The sequence below is a fragment of the Equus przewalskii genome, chromosome 5 (genome assembly GCF_037783145.1).
Source record: "Equus przewalskii isolate Varuska chromosome 5, EquPr2, whole genome shotgun sequence".
In the NCBI taxonomy this organism is placed as follows: domain Eukaryota; kingdom Metazoa; phylum Chordata; class Mammalia; order Perissodactyla; family Equidae; genus Equus; species Equus przewalskii.
Window position 1 is genome coordinate 8373751 of NC_091835.1, and position 14368 is coordinate 8388118.

A 14368-nucleotide genomic window follows, 5' to 3' on the forward strand; every position below is an offset into this window, starting at 1 on the left:
CCAGTTCCCCAGGGATGGGTAATTCCAGGAATGGGCCCCTTTTGTCTCTGAGCCCAGAGGCTCGGGGAGTTTTGTCCTTAAACCAGGAGGGGCTCTCCTCAGAGAGAGGGGGCAGTGAGGGTGGGAGGGAGGCGTGTATATAGAGGGGGAGACCTGTGCCCATTTTACAGAGGAGGATGCTAAGGCCACAGGGGGAGTAGGATTCACTATCAGGGCCCAAGTTAAAATCAGAAACAGAAGCCAGAGCCTCTGTCCCCTAACCCTCCAGCTCTCAGGCCCTTGCTGGGGTCCAGCACACTCCCCACAGACGGAGGCGGGCCCGGGGTTCGGCTGGGGCAGGGGGACAGAAAGGGAGCCTAGAGAGGCATGGGCCTGAGCCAGGAGGCTGGTGTTGGGGAGTTCCCAGTGGACCAAGTACAGGTGGCAGGGCCCAGGCAAGCCCTGGAGCATCCGCAGGAGGTCCAGAGCAAGTGGTATTCGGAGTTGGGCTCTGCTGTTGTGCTCAGAGAACTCGGTTCAGTTCCAGCTCTTTTGCTAACTGGCTGTGTCACCTTGAGTAAGTCATGACCTTCTCTGAGCCTCAATATTTTCTTGTGAAGTAAAAGGGGGCAAAATAAGATGACCTCAAAGCACAGTTTTAGGATTAAAAGACCCTCTAATCCTTTCTCCCAGAATATGCCACCCCACCGTGCTTTCTCCCAGACAAGCATTTCCTGGAGTCCCAGCACGTCTACCTTCATAGGCTCACTGACGATGAGGTGGGCCTCACTAACCTCCTTCCACAAAGGGCCAGAGGGTGGCACCTGTTTAAGGTCACACTGCAAAGGAGAGCAAGATTCAGAGGCTGGCAAAGCTCTTTGCAGGACCCCACACCTGTCTTACCAGCCAAGCCCGGGAAGTCCCTTCTGAGGTGGGGGAGGCGAGCAGAGGGGCCAACCCCTCCCCTGAGCCCCTGCAGGTGTGTATATTGGGGGGGACGGCTCCCCAGCAGCTGCGTCTCAGCCAGGCACACACACCTCGCAGTAATACAAACCGTCCCACACAGACCAGCGATCCCAGCGCACTGGCACCTCCCCGTGCACGCGCGCACAGACCCCCACACCTCTCCTTCCCCCGCCCTCCGCGCGGCCGCCCCCACCCCGAGTCCAGAGCGGACGCAGTGGCCTCAGGATGCGTCCACGCCTCCACACCCCCCGCGTCGTGACGTCACGTGGGGTAGAGCCCTAAGACACTCTACTGGGGGGGCAGGAAAGGGGAGGCGGCAGAGCTCCCTGAGCCGGGACAGTCACTCTCTCTGGGCGGTGGGGCCGGGCACAGACAGCGCGGCCCGCCCCCCCACACCCCCTGGCCCGCCTCGCCCGCCCTCGGAAGCGCAGGCTCACGGCGCTGCGCTGGGGGGGGCTCCCTGGCACCCCAGCCTCTCGTTCCCAGCCCGCAGCACCTCCGGGCCCCCCTTACCCTCTAGAGGCACCGGGAGTTGTCGCAGGGGGGGCCTTGGGAAATTCCCCGGACCCCTGTGCCAGGAGGTGCCCGGTGCGCCTGCCCGCCCCCCCACCCCGAGGGCGGTGCCCGGGGGCGCTGCCCCATGGAGCGGGGAGGCGGGCGCCGTCTGCTCTTGGAGCCGTGACCCGAGTCGGAGCTGTGTGTCGCAGCCGCCCCGACCCCCGCGGATCATGCGCCGTCGCCCCTGGCTCGCTGGTCCAGCCGGGCTGTGAGCCCCCCACTCCCGGCCCGTCACGGCCCGCGCGCCATGGGCAGCACCCACCCTTGCCCCAGGCTGCGGCTCCGACCTCGGCCCCAGCCGCGGCCCGCGCTCTGCGCGCTCCTGTTCTTCCTCCTGCTGCTGGCTGCCGCCGTGCCCAGGTGAGCCCTCACCTTATGCCCCGCCCTCCTGGAGAGCTGGGACCCCCAGCTAAAGGAGCCGCTGGCGCTTCTGCTGGGCCAGGGGACCCTGGAAGGAGGGAGGGACAGTGTCGCAGGAGAGTGCTGGTGCCCAGTGAAAGACAGTGCCCTCGTGGGAGGGGGTTGAACTGGTGACAGAATATGGGCATTTCAGGGAGACAGTGCAGTGCCCAGCAGAGTAATGGCTACTAGAAAGGAAAGGTGTGTGTGTGTGGGGAGCACTTGCTGACCTGGAGTCCCTGCCATGCCCGGGGCATGCACTCCCACCCTGGGAGTAAGCTCCCACTACCTTTCTCCCCTTGGTGATCCAGGGGGCAGGGGCAGGGGAGCTGGAAGGGAATAGCCCAGGTGGGGTCAATGAGAGACTGCAGCTGGAGGGTGTGTGTGTGTGTGTGTGTGTGTGTGTGTGTGATCAAGTCAGCCCAGTGAGCTGTATTGTAAACAGCAGTCTGTTTGTGCACATGTGTGTGAATGTGAGAGCTCATGGATCAATGTATGATGATCAAGATGAACACGTGTGTGTACCTGTGTCTTTGTGTGTATGTGTAACTATGTGTGACGAAGTGTGCATGTGTGTAAGTGTTCTTAAGGCTGTGTGCACCTCAATGTGTGCAGAAGTGTGTCTGCGAGAATGTGACCGTCTGAGACATGCCTTTGGGAGTGTCTCCTGGGGACACCGCATCTGTGAGCATTGACACCTGGGAATGTGCTTATGGAATACTTTGTGAGTGGGCATCCCGGATGTGTGCGCATTTGCACGTTTACCTGTATAGCTGTGCAGCTGGGTGGGTTGTGTTGGACTGGATGACGGCGAGAAGGTCAAGTTAATGAGAATGCTTTAGGGGTATACTGATGGGCCCAACCTTCGAAAGCAGGGGTTAGCACACAGGGATTATGGCCTTTGGGACAGAGTGTGTATTGTTAGATGGGGCCCTCCTAGCCCCCCAAAACACTCACCCACCCCCACCCCTATCCCCACCCCCACCCCACACACCTGCAGGTCGGCACCCAACGACATCCTGGGCCTCCGCCTTCCCCCGGAGCCCGTGCTCAACGCCAACACGGTGTGCCTGACCCTGCCGGGCCTGAGCAGGCGGCAGATGGAGGTGTGTGTGCGCCACCCTGATGTGGCTGCCTCGGCCATCCAGGGCATCCAGATCGCCATCCATGAGTGCCAGCACCAGTTCCGGGACCAGCGCTGGAACTGCTCTAGTCTCGAGACTCGCAACAAGATCCCCTACGAGAGTCCTATCTTCAGCAGAGGTAGCTGCCCCTCACCCTAGCCCCTGTGCCCGCCTCTTCCAGCACCCCCACCCCAGAACCTATCTGCCAGCCATCCCCAACACACTCCCTCATGCTGGCAACCTCTCCAGGGGCCCATCTGCCAGCCATGTTGCTCTCCTGCCGCTTTCTGGTCTCAGAAAGGCCAAGGGGGTCAAACAGGACAGATGTGGCCCCAGGTTGGGCTGTGTGGGCTGAGGGCGGCAGGTTCTGTGCCTGAGAGCTGGACTCCTGGGTTATCCTGCCCTGTCATCGACACAGCAGATCTCAGGCCCAGGAAATAGGCATATCTGTCACTTGCCTCAGTTTACCCTCTACCTAGTAAACAGCGTTTAGGATGGAAAGCCTATGATAAAGTACCCAGAATCATCATGAAAAGGGGTCAGGGACTTTTGCCAAATGGTATAGGTGACAGAAGGTAAAGCCATCTGTATGTCCTCAGACACTCTTCCCAGTGGGTATACCACCAGCCTCCCTGTCATCCTCGCCACCCGGGAAAACCATCTCTGAATCAGAGGCACTGAGTGTGTGCCTGCCTCCTGCCCAGCAGGCCTGGGGGCCCTGCCAACCCTTCCTCCCCTCACTCAGAGAGGCCCCAGCCCACTCCCTATCCTTCCTCCCCAACTTCTGGGTGACCCAGGGCCCACTCTGACAATCCCTGGAGTGGCTTGGGCTGGAGATGGCAGGAGGTTTTGTCACTCATTTCCGCTCATACCCACCTCCTGCCCTGGTATCCTAGGCCTTGACTTGGGTCTTTTGGGAAAGATGGCGGTCCAGTCTCCTGGCTGGGCCTTAGCTGGGTATCTGTGTTTGCTGCTCTCAGCTGCTTGAGTGGGACAGTGCAGGGACCCGGTGTGGGACAGTGTGGGGACCTGGCTCCTTGGGACTAGTCCAATTCTGAGTTGACAGTGGAGGAGGAAGGAGACCTCTATACTCTGGCATTGGGGCGCGAGGCTTCTGGGAGAGTCAGACTCTAATGTACCCCAACTTCAGAAAGAACTCACAAAGCTGGGGCCTTTCCCTTTTCCCTAGGACCCCTCTTTGCATCCCCCGGGCCCCCAAGTCAGGGGCCAGCCGGCCTCCTGCAGCCCAGCCCTCGGCCGCCCGCCCCGCCCCCGCCCCCGCCCCCCGCTCCCCCGCCTACCTCCCCCGCGCGCCCGGGGCGCTGTTTCTCCCCGGCCGAGCCCAGCCCGACGCGTGTGGCGGCATGCAGCCGCGAACTAATCCCCGCGGGCCGCGGCAGACGGCTCCCGGCCCCAGCCGCGCGGCTCTCCGAGAGGGCGCCCCCGCCCCGGCCCCGCGCTCCCGCGCCGCCGCATCCCAGCGCGCCAGCGGTGCAAGGGCGGCTGCCTGGGACCCCGGGCGGCCAGCCCCGCTCGCCGACACGCAGTGACAGGCCCCCACATCGTTCATGCCGCGGCCGGGCCGGGCCGGCGCTCGCCGCCGCCGCGCGCCCGCTCCCACGCCGGGTTCCAGGGCGCCCGCGCTCCCCGCAGCCCCATTTTCCCTCCCGCGCTCGGACCCCGGCGCTGACGCCGAAGCCCTTGCTTCGGGGGCGCTCCCTGGGGCTCGGGCAGGCGCTGAGGTTCTCACCCCGGCCGCTTGGGGTGAGGCGAGGCAAGCCAAAGCAAGCTCTTCATCCCTCTCCCCGGCCTCGATGTCCCCTCTTCCCCTCTGGTCCTCCTGTCCCCTATAGACTGAGTGAACCCAGGCGTCCCGATCGCTTCGCCCGCGTGAGGGCCGTGTGGCCTGGTGGAGGACACGGGGACGTTAACTTTGGGGGCGAGCTCCGAGCGGTGGAACCGCGCGGCGTTGGCGAGGCGCCAGGCGCTCCCGGGTTCACCTGCAGTTTAATAAGCGGGAGGTGAGCTGGGGGGACGGGTTGGGGGGAGGTTAGGGATGGAAGGGGGAGACTTGCCGGGGCTAGCCGGCCGGGGCGGCGCCCAGCGCGGGGAGGGGGCGGGACAGATGCTCCTGGGCTCTGGCAGCGGGGCTGGGCTCCTTCCTTTGGCCTCGAAACACCGCCCTACCTCTGTGGCTTCTGTCGCCTCATTGGGACACCTCATTTCTCCTTCTCCCTCCTCGGGGAGCCTCTGGGATTCTGGAAAGAAATTGCCACGCCCTGCTCCACGACCGGCTTCTCCCTCACTCCACAGCCGGGTTCACCTTCCTCTAAGGTCATTTCCTGGTCTGTCTTGGCTCATCCCCTGGAGAACTAGCTAAATTTGAATCCCATGGGGCCAGTCTTGGTGGCAGCCAGCCCCTGGACTGGGTCCTTCCCCAAGTCTCCCTTCTTTTCAAGCTATGGTTTGTCCATTGTGAGGTCAAGTGACCTCAGTTTCCCCCATGTGGAATATTAGGGCGCTGACCCCTCTTCTGACCGAGGCTGCCATGGGGTTCTCCTGAAGGCACGTTCTGCCATGTTTAAAATTCAGAGACTGCTGGGAGGATGTGGTCCCGTGGACCTTCCATCTTGATGCCGTTCCTGCCATCTAATTGCCCTGGCGCCTTCCCTGAGATGGGTTGGGCTGCAGGGATGGGGTTCTGATATACAGGGAGAGGGTCGGTGCTTGAGCATCTGGGGTGGACAAGCCTGGGAAGGCAGGGCAGGAAGAGGGCTTTACCCAGCCAAGGAGAGGGCATGGGGGGAAAGGGGGGGCTGGACCTGCGGTTGGAGGGGAGGGAGAGGGGCCTCTAGGGGCCTAGAAAGAGTCAGAAAACAGCTGTGGGAGGACCCCTCAGCCCAGGCTGGCTGCTTTACCCAGACCAGGGGCAGCTGTGATCTAAATGTCAAGGTCACTGGTATCACCAGCTTTTTGTTCTGAGGAACCAGACACTTGGTACCTGGGTGGGTGGGGTGCTGGGCGGAACATCTGCTAGAGGGGAGGTCTTCATTGTGAGGATTAGAGGACCCCTCCATCTCTCACTCAGGATGCAGGGACCAGAGGGAGATTTGAGGAAGGGGCTGCTTCGGGCCCTGGAGAGAGAGGGATGAGAGAACAGAGAGGGCTGGATGGAGGGGAGTGTAGTAGATTCACAGAGCAGGTCCCGGAGCTCCTGCACAGGTTAGTACTGGCCTCCCTAAGGCCCAGACCCATTCAGGATAGATGGAAAGAGGTACAGGGCCCTGCAGCGGAGGGAGCCAGGCGCCCAGCCCAGGGGAAGCCAGCAGTTTGAGAGTCCAGCCTCTGCTTTCCAAGGCTCTGGCTCCTTCTTCTCCCACCTCCATTTTGCATTCATCCTCTGGGAGTCTTGGTTTTGTGCTGGGCCTCCAGGCCTGGGGTATGTGGTGGCGCTCAGATAGGGAGACAGAGGCACAGGCAATCACGTCTCAGGGTCACCTAAGGTCCTATTCTTCTAATGGTACCCCATAAGTTAGCCAATACATATTAAGTACTTGCTGTGTGTCAGGCACTCTTCTAAAGCACTTTATCTATACTTTAGGAGCCTTGAATTATCCCCATGTGGTGGGTCCCATTATTATTCTCATTTTACAGATGAACTAAGAGAGGTTGGGTAACTTGCCATTAGTCACACAGCTTTAAGTGAGCTGTAGAGCCAGGACTCAAATGCAGGCCAGCTGACTTTAAGAGATTGCCCTCAAGCCCTGCCATACCGCCTCCCAAGCCACAATGCCACCATGATCTTCCACCGTGTGTCCAGAGGTGAGCTGGCCCTTTTGAGGAGTAGTCCAAGAAATGAAACTGACATACACCCACAAATACCTATCCATGTTTGTGCAAACGTGTAGCCATATTTAGTGTCACCCCTAAGTGTTCCCCCATGCACACGACTCTCTCCCTTCTCTCTCAGCCCAGGCGCATGAGTGTGCACAGATTAGTTGCGTGGAGGGAACAGAGACCAGACCTCTCCTCTTCCCTCCCTCTTTGACTCAAATGGGTGGGGCTCAAGCTTCTCTAATCCCTCCTGGTTCCCACTGAGCCCTGAATCCTCTCTCCTCCACACTCCCCTGCCCTTCAAACCTCCTCCCCCAGCCCCTTCCTGGCCGTTGGCTGCAGCAGCTGACTCCACTTAGATGCTGGCAGTCCCTGTCCCAGATCAAAGGCAAGGCAGCTAATTGTGCGTCTTAACGAGCCCCCCCAGTGCTCCGGGCAGCCCAGCTGGCCATGGCCCCGCCCCTCTCCTCTTCCAGCTGGCCAGATGGCACAGTGCCTGCGTCTGCCCCAGACAGTTGAGGCCAGGACCGAAACTGGGGCCCTGAATGGGAACTGGGGGCAGACCCAGTGGGCTGGACTTCTCTGAGGCCTGGATGCTTGGAGCAGAGGATGGCCACACAAGCCCTGCCTGGCCATCCCTACACGTGGCTGTGACAACTGCCCGAGGCCCTGGGACCCTGTCTTTCGTGGCCCGGGGTGGGTAGGGTGTTCTCCGCAGGCTGTGGGCTACATTTCTCTAGATTCCTCCAGGCCTGCCCTTGAATGTAACAGAGCCTGGGAGACGGTGGTCGGCCCAGAGCATCCCCTGGACCAGCCTCTTGCTCTTTCCTGGTCCCATGTGTAGACTGGACCTAGGAGCTGGGAATGGGGCTACCTGGGGTTCTTACTCAGCTTCCCTAGAGCCAAATATCCTCCGGCAGAAAGTTGCCAGGCCTGGGAGCTGGGAGAGCTGGGGCTGAGTCCAGCTCCATAACCCCTGTGACCTTGGTATCCCCCTTTTTCACGGTGTGTGTGTGCTGGGGGCTGATTTCTGAGGCCTCGGCTGCCTCTGGAGACCTGAGTATTGCCATTGTCCAGCAATAAGAGGAGTGCTCAGAGTTCCGCAGAGGAAAGGCAAGAGATGAACACAGGCTGTGCTCCCCAGCTTGAGTCTGCCCTCCTTTCCCTTGGGCCCCACCTCCCAGAGCAGTGTCTACTCCTCGGCCACTCCCACCAATTCTCAGCATCCCCTTTGAGGGCTCCAGCCCAATCGCCATCCCCTCATGTCTGCTCATAGCTGGGCTCCTTATGGGAAAGGTCCTGAGATGCCACAAGCTGGAAGGAGAAGACAGAGAGGGACAGTCTGCTTTGTGGGCTTCTGGTGGTGCAAGTGATTTATTCTCGAGTGGGGCATGAGCTGCTGAGCTCTGTCCCTGATTAGGGGAAACAAGAAGAAATGGCCTGAAACTGCGGCAGTAGTCAGTGAGGTCAGACAGCAGAAAGAACTTCTCAATAGTAGCTAATGTTTATGTAGTACTTACTATGTGAAAAGTACTATGCTGTGTACCTTAAATTTACAAACTCATTTAATTCTTGGAACAATAATGAGGCAGATAATAACAACCCTGTTTTACAGATGAGAAAATTGAGGCACAGAGAGGTCAAGTTATATGGCCAAGGTCACATAGCTATTAACAGCTAGTAAGTGGAAGAGCCAAGATTTTAACCCAGGTAATCTGGCTCCTGAGTGCATACTCTTAACTACTACACATCTTGTCTTTTTTTTTTTTTTTGGCTGCGCAGGGAGAGGAGGACAGAACCCTGTGATGCACAGAGTGAGCTGGCAGATTGGACTAGGGTCTCTGTCCAGTCCTGATTGGCTCCCTGGGATCTGTGAGACCCCTGAGAGTTTGTCCTCCCAGTGTTTGATGCTGGGGTGGGAGGACCCAGAGATTTTTCCTCTGACTCTCTGGCCTCCCCACAGCCATCAGCCTCTGGCCAGGTTCTGAGCTTCCCCTATAGGGCCCATGGCGCAGGTAGATTCTCCTCCTTGTGTGGGGCTATTATTGCCCTTGGCTTCTCCCAGTGCCCACCCTTGCCAGTTCAGACCCTACTCCTAGCTGGTCCTTTCTCAGATGCAGAATAAGCAAGCAGCAGCTTGGAGATCTGGGAGCCAAACCCTCCCCTGCAAGTAAGCCTACCTCAGCCACCCGCCCAGACCTACCAGGGCCTTCCTAGAGGGTGGCTCAGGATGGGAACACCAAGGAGGAAAGCAGTGTGGACAAGTCAGTGGCCAGGCTGGCCCAGCCCTGGGCCCCTCAGTGTGGCTCTTCAGGGAGTCTTTGTGTCCCCTGAGCATCTCGGGGAGGATATCTCCCTTAGCTCGCCCTTCCCTCTCAGTTTTCACCACTCCTATATGCTTGACCCAGTGCAGGGCGCTTGGCTCACCTCCAGCATCCTTTCAACCACCTCGTCAGCTGGCCTCCACCAGCCGCAGGCAGGGCAGCCGGGCAGGGCCCTTTCAGAGCAGCCTTTCAGGGATGTCCGGTGGATAGGCTCTGCTGGCTCATTTCTCTGCCTCTCAAATCTGGCCATCAGAGACTGTTCTATGGTGGTCCTAAGGGGGTGGCACCAGGCAGGCAATCTTGGGGCCCGGAGCTTTAGGGGGACACATCTCCTCTTACTTACCCTTCTGCCCATTAACATCTCCTGAGGCCTGGAATTCCATCCTGGTAATTTATTCTTTTGGTCAAATTTTGCCTTCTTTTTAAAAAATTGCAAATATCACGTGAAAGGTAATTGATTAAGTCTCTGATCTTAAAAAGAATGATTACTAGATACTTTCTGTCGAACAGGAGAGCTATAGACACAAATCGTGAGCTTGCCAAGGGTGATATTAATGAAACGGAAGGGAGTGCAACAAAGGAGGGCTATCCGGGTGACCTCCCCCATCCCATGCTGTGTGCACAACTTTTGGTGTGATTTCTGCCCCTCTTTATGTCCTTGTACCAGACCTTCCCCCCACGCTGGGCCTCCGTTTTCCCTAGGTATGGCGAGAAGGTCGGGCAGGGAGGGCCAAAGGATGGGATGTCAGGCCCATCAGAACCTAGCTTCGTGGATCTCTACCCGCAGGTTTCCGAGAGAGTGCCTTCGCCTACGCCATCGCAGCGGCCGGCGTCGTGCACGCGGTGTCCAACGCGTGTGCCCTGGGGAAGCTGAAGGCGTGTGGCTGCGACGCGTCCCGGCGCGGGGACGAGGAGGCCTTCCGTCGGAAGCTGCATCGCCTGCAGCTGGACGCGCTGCAGCGCGGTAAGGGGCTGAGCCACGGAGTCCCGGAGCACCCAGCCTTGCCCCCCGCCAGCCCCGGCCTGCAGGACTCCTGGGAGTGGGGCGGCTGCAGCCCTGACGTGGGCTTCGGGGAGCGCTTCTCTAAGGACTTTCTGGACTCCCGGGAGCCGCACAGAGACATCCACGCACGCATGAGGCTCCACAACAACCGAGTGGGGAGGCAGGTGAGAGCGGGGCCCCCCCCCCCCCCCCCCCCCCCCCCCGCCTGCTCCGAATCCCTCTGCCTAGGGCTCCTCCCCTCCCCCAGGTTCCCTCTCCCTGAGGACCACACTGCTCCCCCTAACTCAGCAACTTTCTCGTTGCCCCTTGCTAATTCAGTCAACAAACGTGCGTTGGATACCTACTGTGCGCCAGGCCCTGGACTCGCCTGGGGATACAGGGATGAGACAGTCCCTCCCTGGATGAGTTCATGCTCTGCTGAGCCGCCTGCTCCTCCCATTTCCTGTGGTGAGCAGTGGAGGCGCTCTCAGACCTCAGGGGTCTAGGCCTGGCTCCGCCCCTCTGTCTCCTCCCCTATAAAGGGAGAAGGTTGCACTGGATCGTGCAGAAAACCCCTCTTCTGTGGTTCTGTCTTCTTCTGCTGGGACTCCCCTCCTGCGGTACTGGGTTACGGTTGCTTCCTTCTTCTCCTCTGCCCTCAAATGTGCATACTACCTCAAAGGTCACTCATCTGGGAAAAAACAAAAGGAGAAGAAAGAAAGGAAAGCACTATTAGCCTGCCTTTGTTGACTACTGTGTGTTAGGCGCTGTCCAGAGCAGTTAGTGCATATATTAGCCTGGTTATATATATTCGCCTCCTTACAACTACCTTGAAGGTACGGTTATTAACCTCATGTTAAGATATGGAAACTGAGGCACAGGGAGACTAAGCTAGCCCAAGGTGATGTGAGTAGGACAAAGTGGAAGAGGCAGGATTCATCCTGGGCCCTTGAGCTCTGAGCTCCTCTGAGCTCCGTGCTCCTCCGCTCACAGGGTAGTCTCCACTCTGTGCATGCCTGCACTGAGATGCCTCCTTAGCCCTCGTGGTAGCTCAGCTCCCTCCTTTCCAGGCCATTGGGTCCCCTCCCTTCTCCAGTCCTGCCCGGCCTGCCCGGCCTGCTCAGGCCTTGTTTCTGGCTTCTCCTCACTCTGGCTGGCACTGTCTCCATCTCACTTCCCTTTCTCCTGGCCTCTCAGTCCAGGCCGGTTCACCTTCTCTTTCCACAAGGACTCTGAGCTGATTCGGCTCTTCCCATCCTGATGTAGAGGTGAGGTAAACTGCGGCATATACTCCCTCGGGTCACGTCCAGCTCCCACCCAGCCCTGTCCTCTCTGTGCAGCTCTTTTCCCAAGCTTCGATACTATCCCAGCCCAGACCAACAGGCCTCCTCCTCCTCCTCCTCGTTAAACTGGTTAATTAATGGCTGCTGCCTGTGGGAAGCAGATGTTCTGGGGCTGTTGGCTAGAGGAGGCATTGGGCTGGTTCCCACATGGTGCTGACACCACAGGCTGCACACACAAGCTGCGGGGCCCTTTAAGACTTGGAGGGGCAGGCTCCCTGTCTTAGGGCCCTACTGCCCAGGTTTGAGGGCCCCCAGATCATTGCTCTCCCCACCTGGGGGTGTTTTCGCAGTGGAGTAGGGGAAAGGAGGATGTGGCCACTTCCTCTGGGGTCTCTGGTGAGGAGGATGCCAAGGGGTTCTTTGGGAGGTGACTCCAGAGCAGATTGAGAGCTGGGCAGGAGGTGGGTAGGTTGTGTTCCCAGGACTACCTCCCTTGGGGGCCTGGGAACCTCTCCACTTCCATTGGGCCGGGGGACTAGCTCTCTGGGTCCCCTTCTGTATTCAGGTAGAACACTCAGTGCTGGGCAGAATAAGCCCCAGCCCGTATAAAGGGGGTGGGGCAGGAAGTCTCCCCAGCCCCTACCCTCCTCCTTAGGCTCCCTGCAAAGGGCTGCAGGGCCTGGAGGAGGAAAAGGGGCTTTCTCAGACCCTCCACAGCCCCCCAGTCACAGCCTGGAGCGAGGCCAGAGGCTTTGGGGCTGGGATATATTGGGCCAGCACCCTCCAGCTCCTGGCCCCCACCCGAGGGGTGGAAGGAGAGGGAATTTCCCTGAGGATCTGGGATCCCCCCTCAGGAAGCAACAGCCTCCAGCCCCAAGGGCCCCCTGCAGCTGCTGAAAAGGCAGGCGGGAGAGGAGAGGAGCAGGAAGGAGGGAATTCCCCCAGGGCCTGGCCTGGTGGGAGGTGGGTGGGAGCGCAGAAGAGCAGGTAGGGCTCTTCTCCTGCCCGCCTCCCCCCCCTTCCCCCCCCCACCCCGCCCCCGCCCCGCTTCGGGCCTCAGCTTTTGCTGCTGTTCAATGGGAGTTGGTTTCAAAAGCCTCTGAGATTCTCGCAGGCCAGTCGTTGGGAGGAGGGCAGTGGGGCTGGCCGTGGACGTCACCCCTCCCCGTGCCTCCCTCTGCAGGCGGTGATGGAGAACATGCGGCGGAAGTGCAAGTGCCACGGCACGTCAGGCAGCTGCCAGCTCAAGACGTGCTGGCAGGTGACGCCGGAGTTCCGCGCCGTGGGGGCGCTGCTGCGCAGCCGCTTCCACCGCGCCACGCTCATCCGGCCGCACAACCGCAACGGCGGCCAGCTGGAGCCCGGCCCCGCGGGGGCACCGTCGCCCGCCCCGGGCGTCCCGGGGCCGCGGCGCCGCGCCAGCCCCGCCGACCTCGTCTACTTCGAGAAGTCGCCCGACTTCTGCGAGCGCGAGCCGCGCCTGGACTCGGCGGGCACCGTGGGCCGCCTGTGCAACAAGAGCAGCACGGGCCCCGACGGCTGTGGCAGTATGTGCTGCGGCCGAGGCCACAACATCCTGCGCCAGACGCGCAGCGAGCGCTGCCACTGCCGCTTCCACTGGTGCTGCTTCGTGGTCTGCGAGGAGTGCCGCATCACCGAGTGGGTCAGCGTCTGCAAGTGAGCGGAAGGCTCCCCTCCCTGAGCCTGGCCCTCCGCGGCTTGCCATCTTGGCCTGGCAGGGTCGCCCTGGCTCCTGGGGGGGAGGTTGGATCAATGATTTTATAAGAACCTCCCAGCCCCAAGGGTCGTCAAGTCTGCAATCACCTGGAGCCCACCACTCACTTCTGTGGGCTCCCTGCCCCAACTCAGATAGCTCAGTTGGGCTGGAGATTGCTCCACACCCTAGAGCAAGTTTCAGCCCGGCAGCCCCTGGGCCTGTCTCCTTTCATCCCTTCACCCCTTCCCCAGGAGTGGGAGGGAATGAATGGAAGCTGATGGGCAGGAGAAGGAGGATTAAAAAGAAGAAATGGACATCGTTGAGCTGACGTGATTCTGTGGAGGCCTCAGACCCCCACCCCCACCAGCCTCTGCCCCTCATCATTCATTTGACAAATATTTATTTTGCACTCTTTGTGGCCTGGCACTCTGTGGGGGCCGAGGGGTACTGGGGATACAGATGTGAATGAGAGAGACACAGCACATGCTCTCTTGGAGTTTACATTCTGGCTGGGGGAGATGGACAATAAACAAGTAAATACACAAACAAGGTCATTTCAGACAATGCTATGTGCCATGAAGAAAATAAAGCAAGGTGCTGGGTGTAGAGTGATTTGTGGGGAGTGGGGTCCCCTTTTAGATAAAGCCGCTGGTCCGGGAGGGCCTCTCTGAGTTGTGATACTCATACTGAGACCTGCATGATGGGGACAGCCATGCACAGATTGAGGGGAAGGGCTTTCCAGGCAGAGGCCATGCGAATGCAAAAGCTCTGAGGCCAGAATGATGTCCTTCTCAGGAGGAACAGAAAAGAGTGTAACTGGAGTAAAGAAATCGAAGGGCAGATTAGCAGGAGAGGAGCTGGGAGGGGATGGAGGTGGGTTGGGGGTAAGGTCACATCACATGTCCTTCTAGGCCAAGGTAAGGAGTTGGGATTTTATTTAAGAGGAATTGGGGACCTTCAGAGAGTCTTAAGCTGGTGAGTGTCATGGTCTGATTCCCACATGGATTGCTGTATGGGGAATTGAATGAAGGGGGAGAAGATGACAGCGGGGGGGGGGGGGGGGTGCAGCAGGGTGAGGGTAGTTAGGAAACTATGGCCATCTTCCAAACCAGAGATGTGACCTGGACCAGATGGAGGCAGTGGGGATGTTGACAAGGGGCTGGATCAGGAGCCCTTGATGCCAGAGCTGTCCACCTCGTGCC

The 14368-nt window shown here is 59.6% G+C and overlaps 1 protein-coding gene across 1 annotated transcript; it reads left to right on the top strand.

Moving 5' to 3' along the window:
* The first annotated feature begins 1213 nt into the window (after positions 1 to 1213).
* On the top strand, positions 1214 to 13712 carry WNT10A (Wnt family member 10A). The gene is made up of 4 exons (XM_070618318.1): positions 1214 to 1863; positions 2903 to 3165; positions 9972 to 10351; positions 12633 to 13712. The coding sequence occupies exons 1-4, from the start codon at positions 1751 to 1753 to the stop codon at positions 13128 to 13130; spliced, it is 1254 nt and encodes a 417-aa protein (XP_070474419.1). The 5' UTR covers positions 1214 to 1750; the 3' UTR covers positions 13131 to 13712.
* The last annotated feature ends 656 nt before the right edge of the window (positions 13713 to 14368 follow it).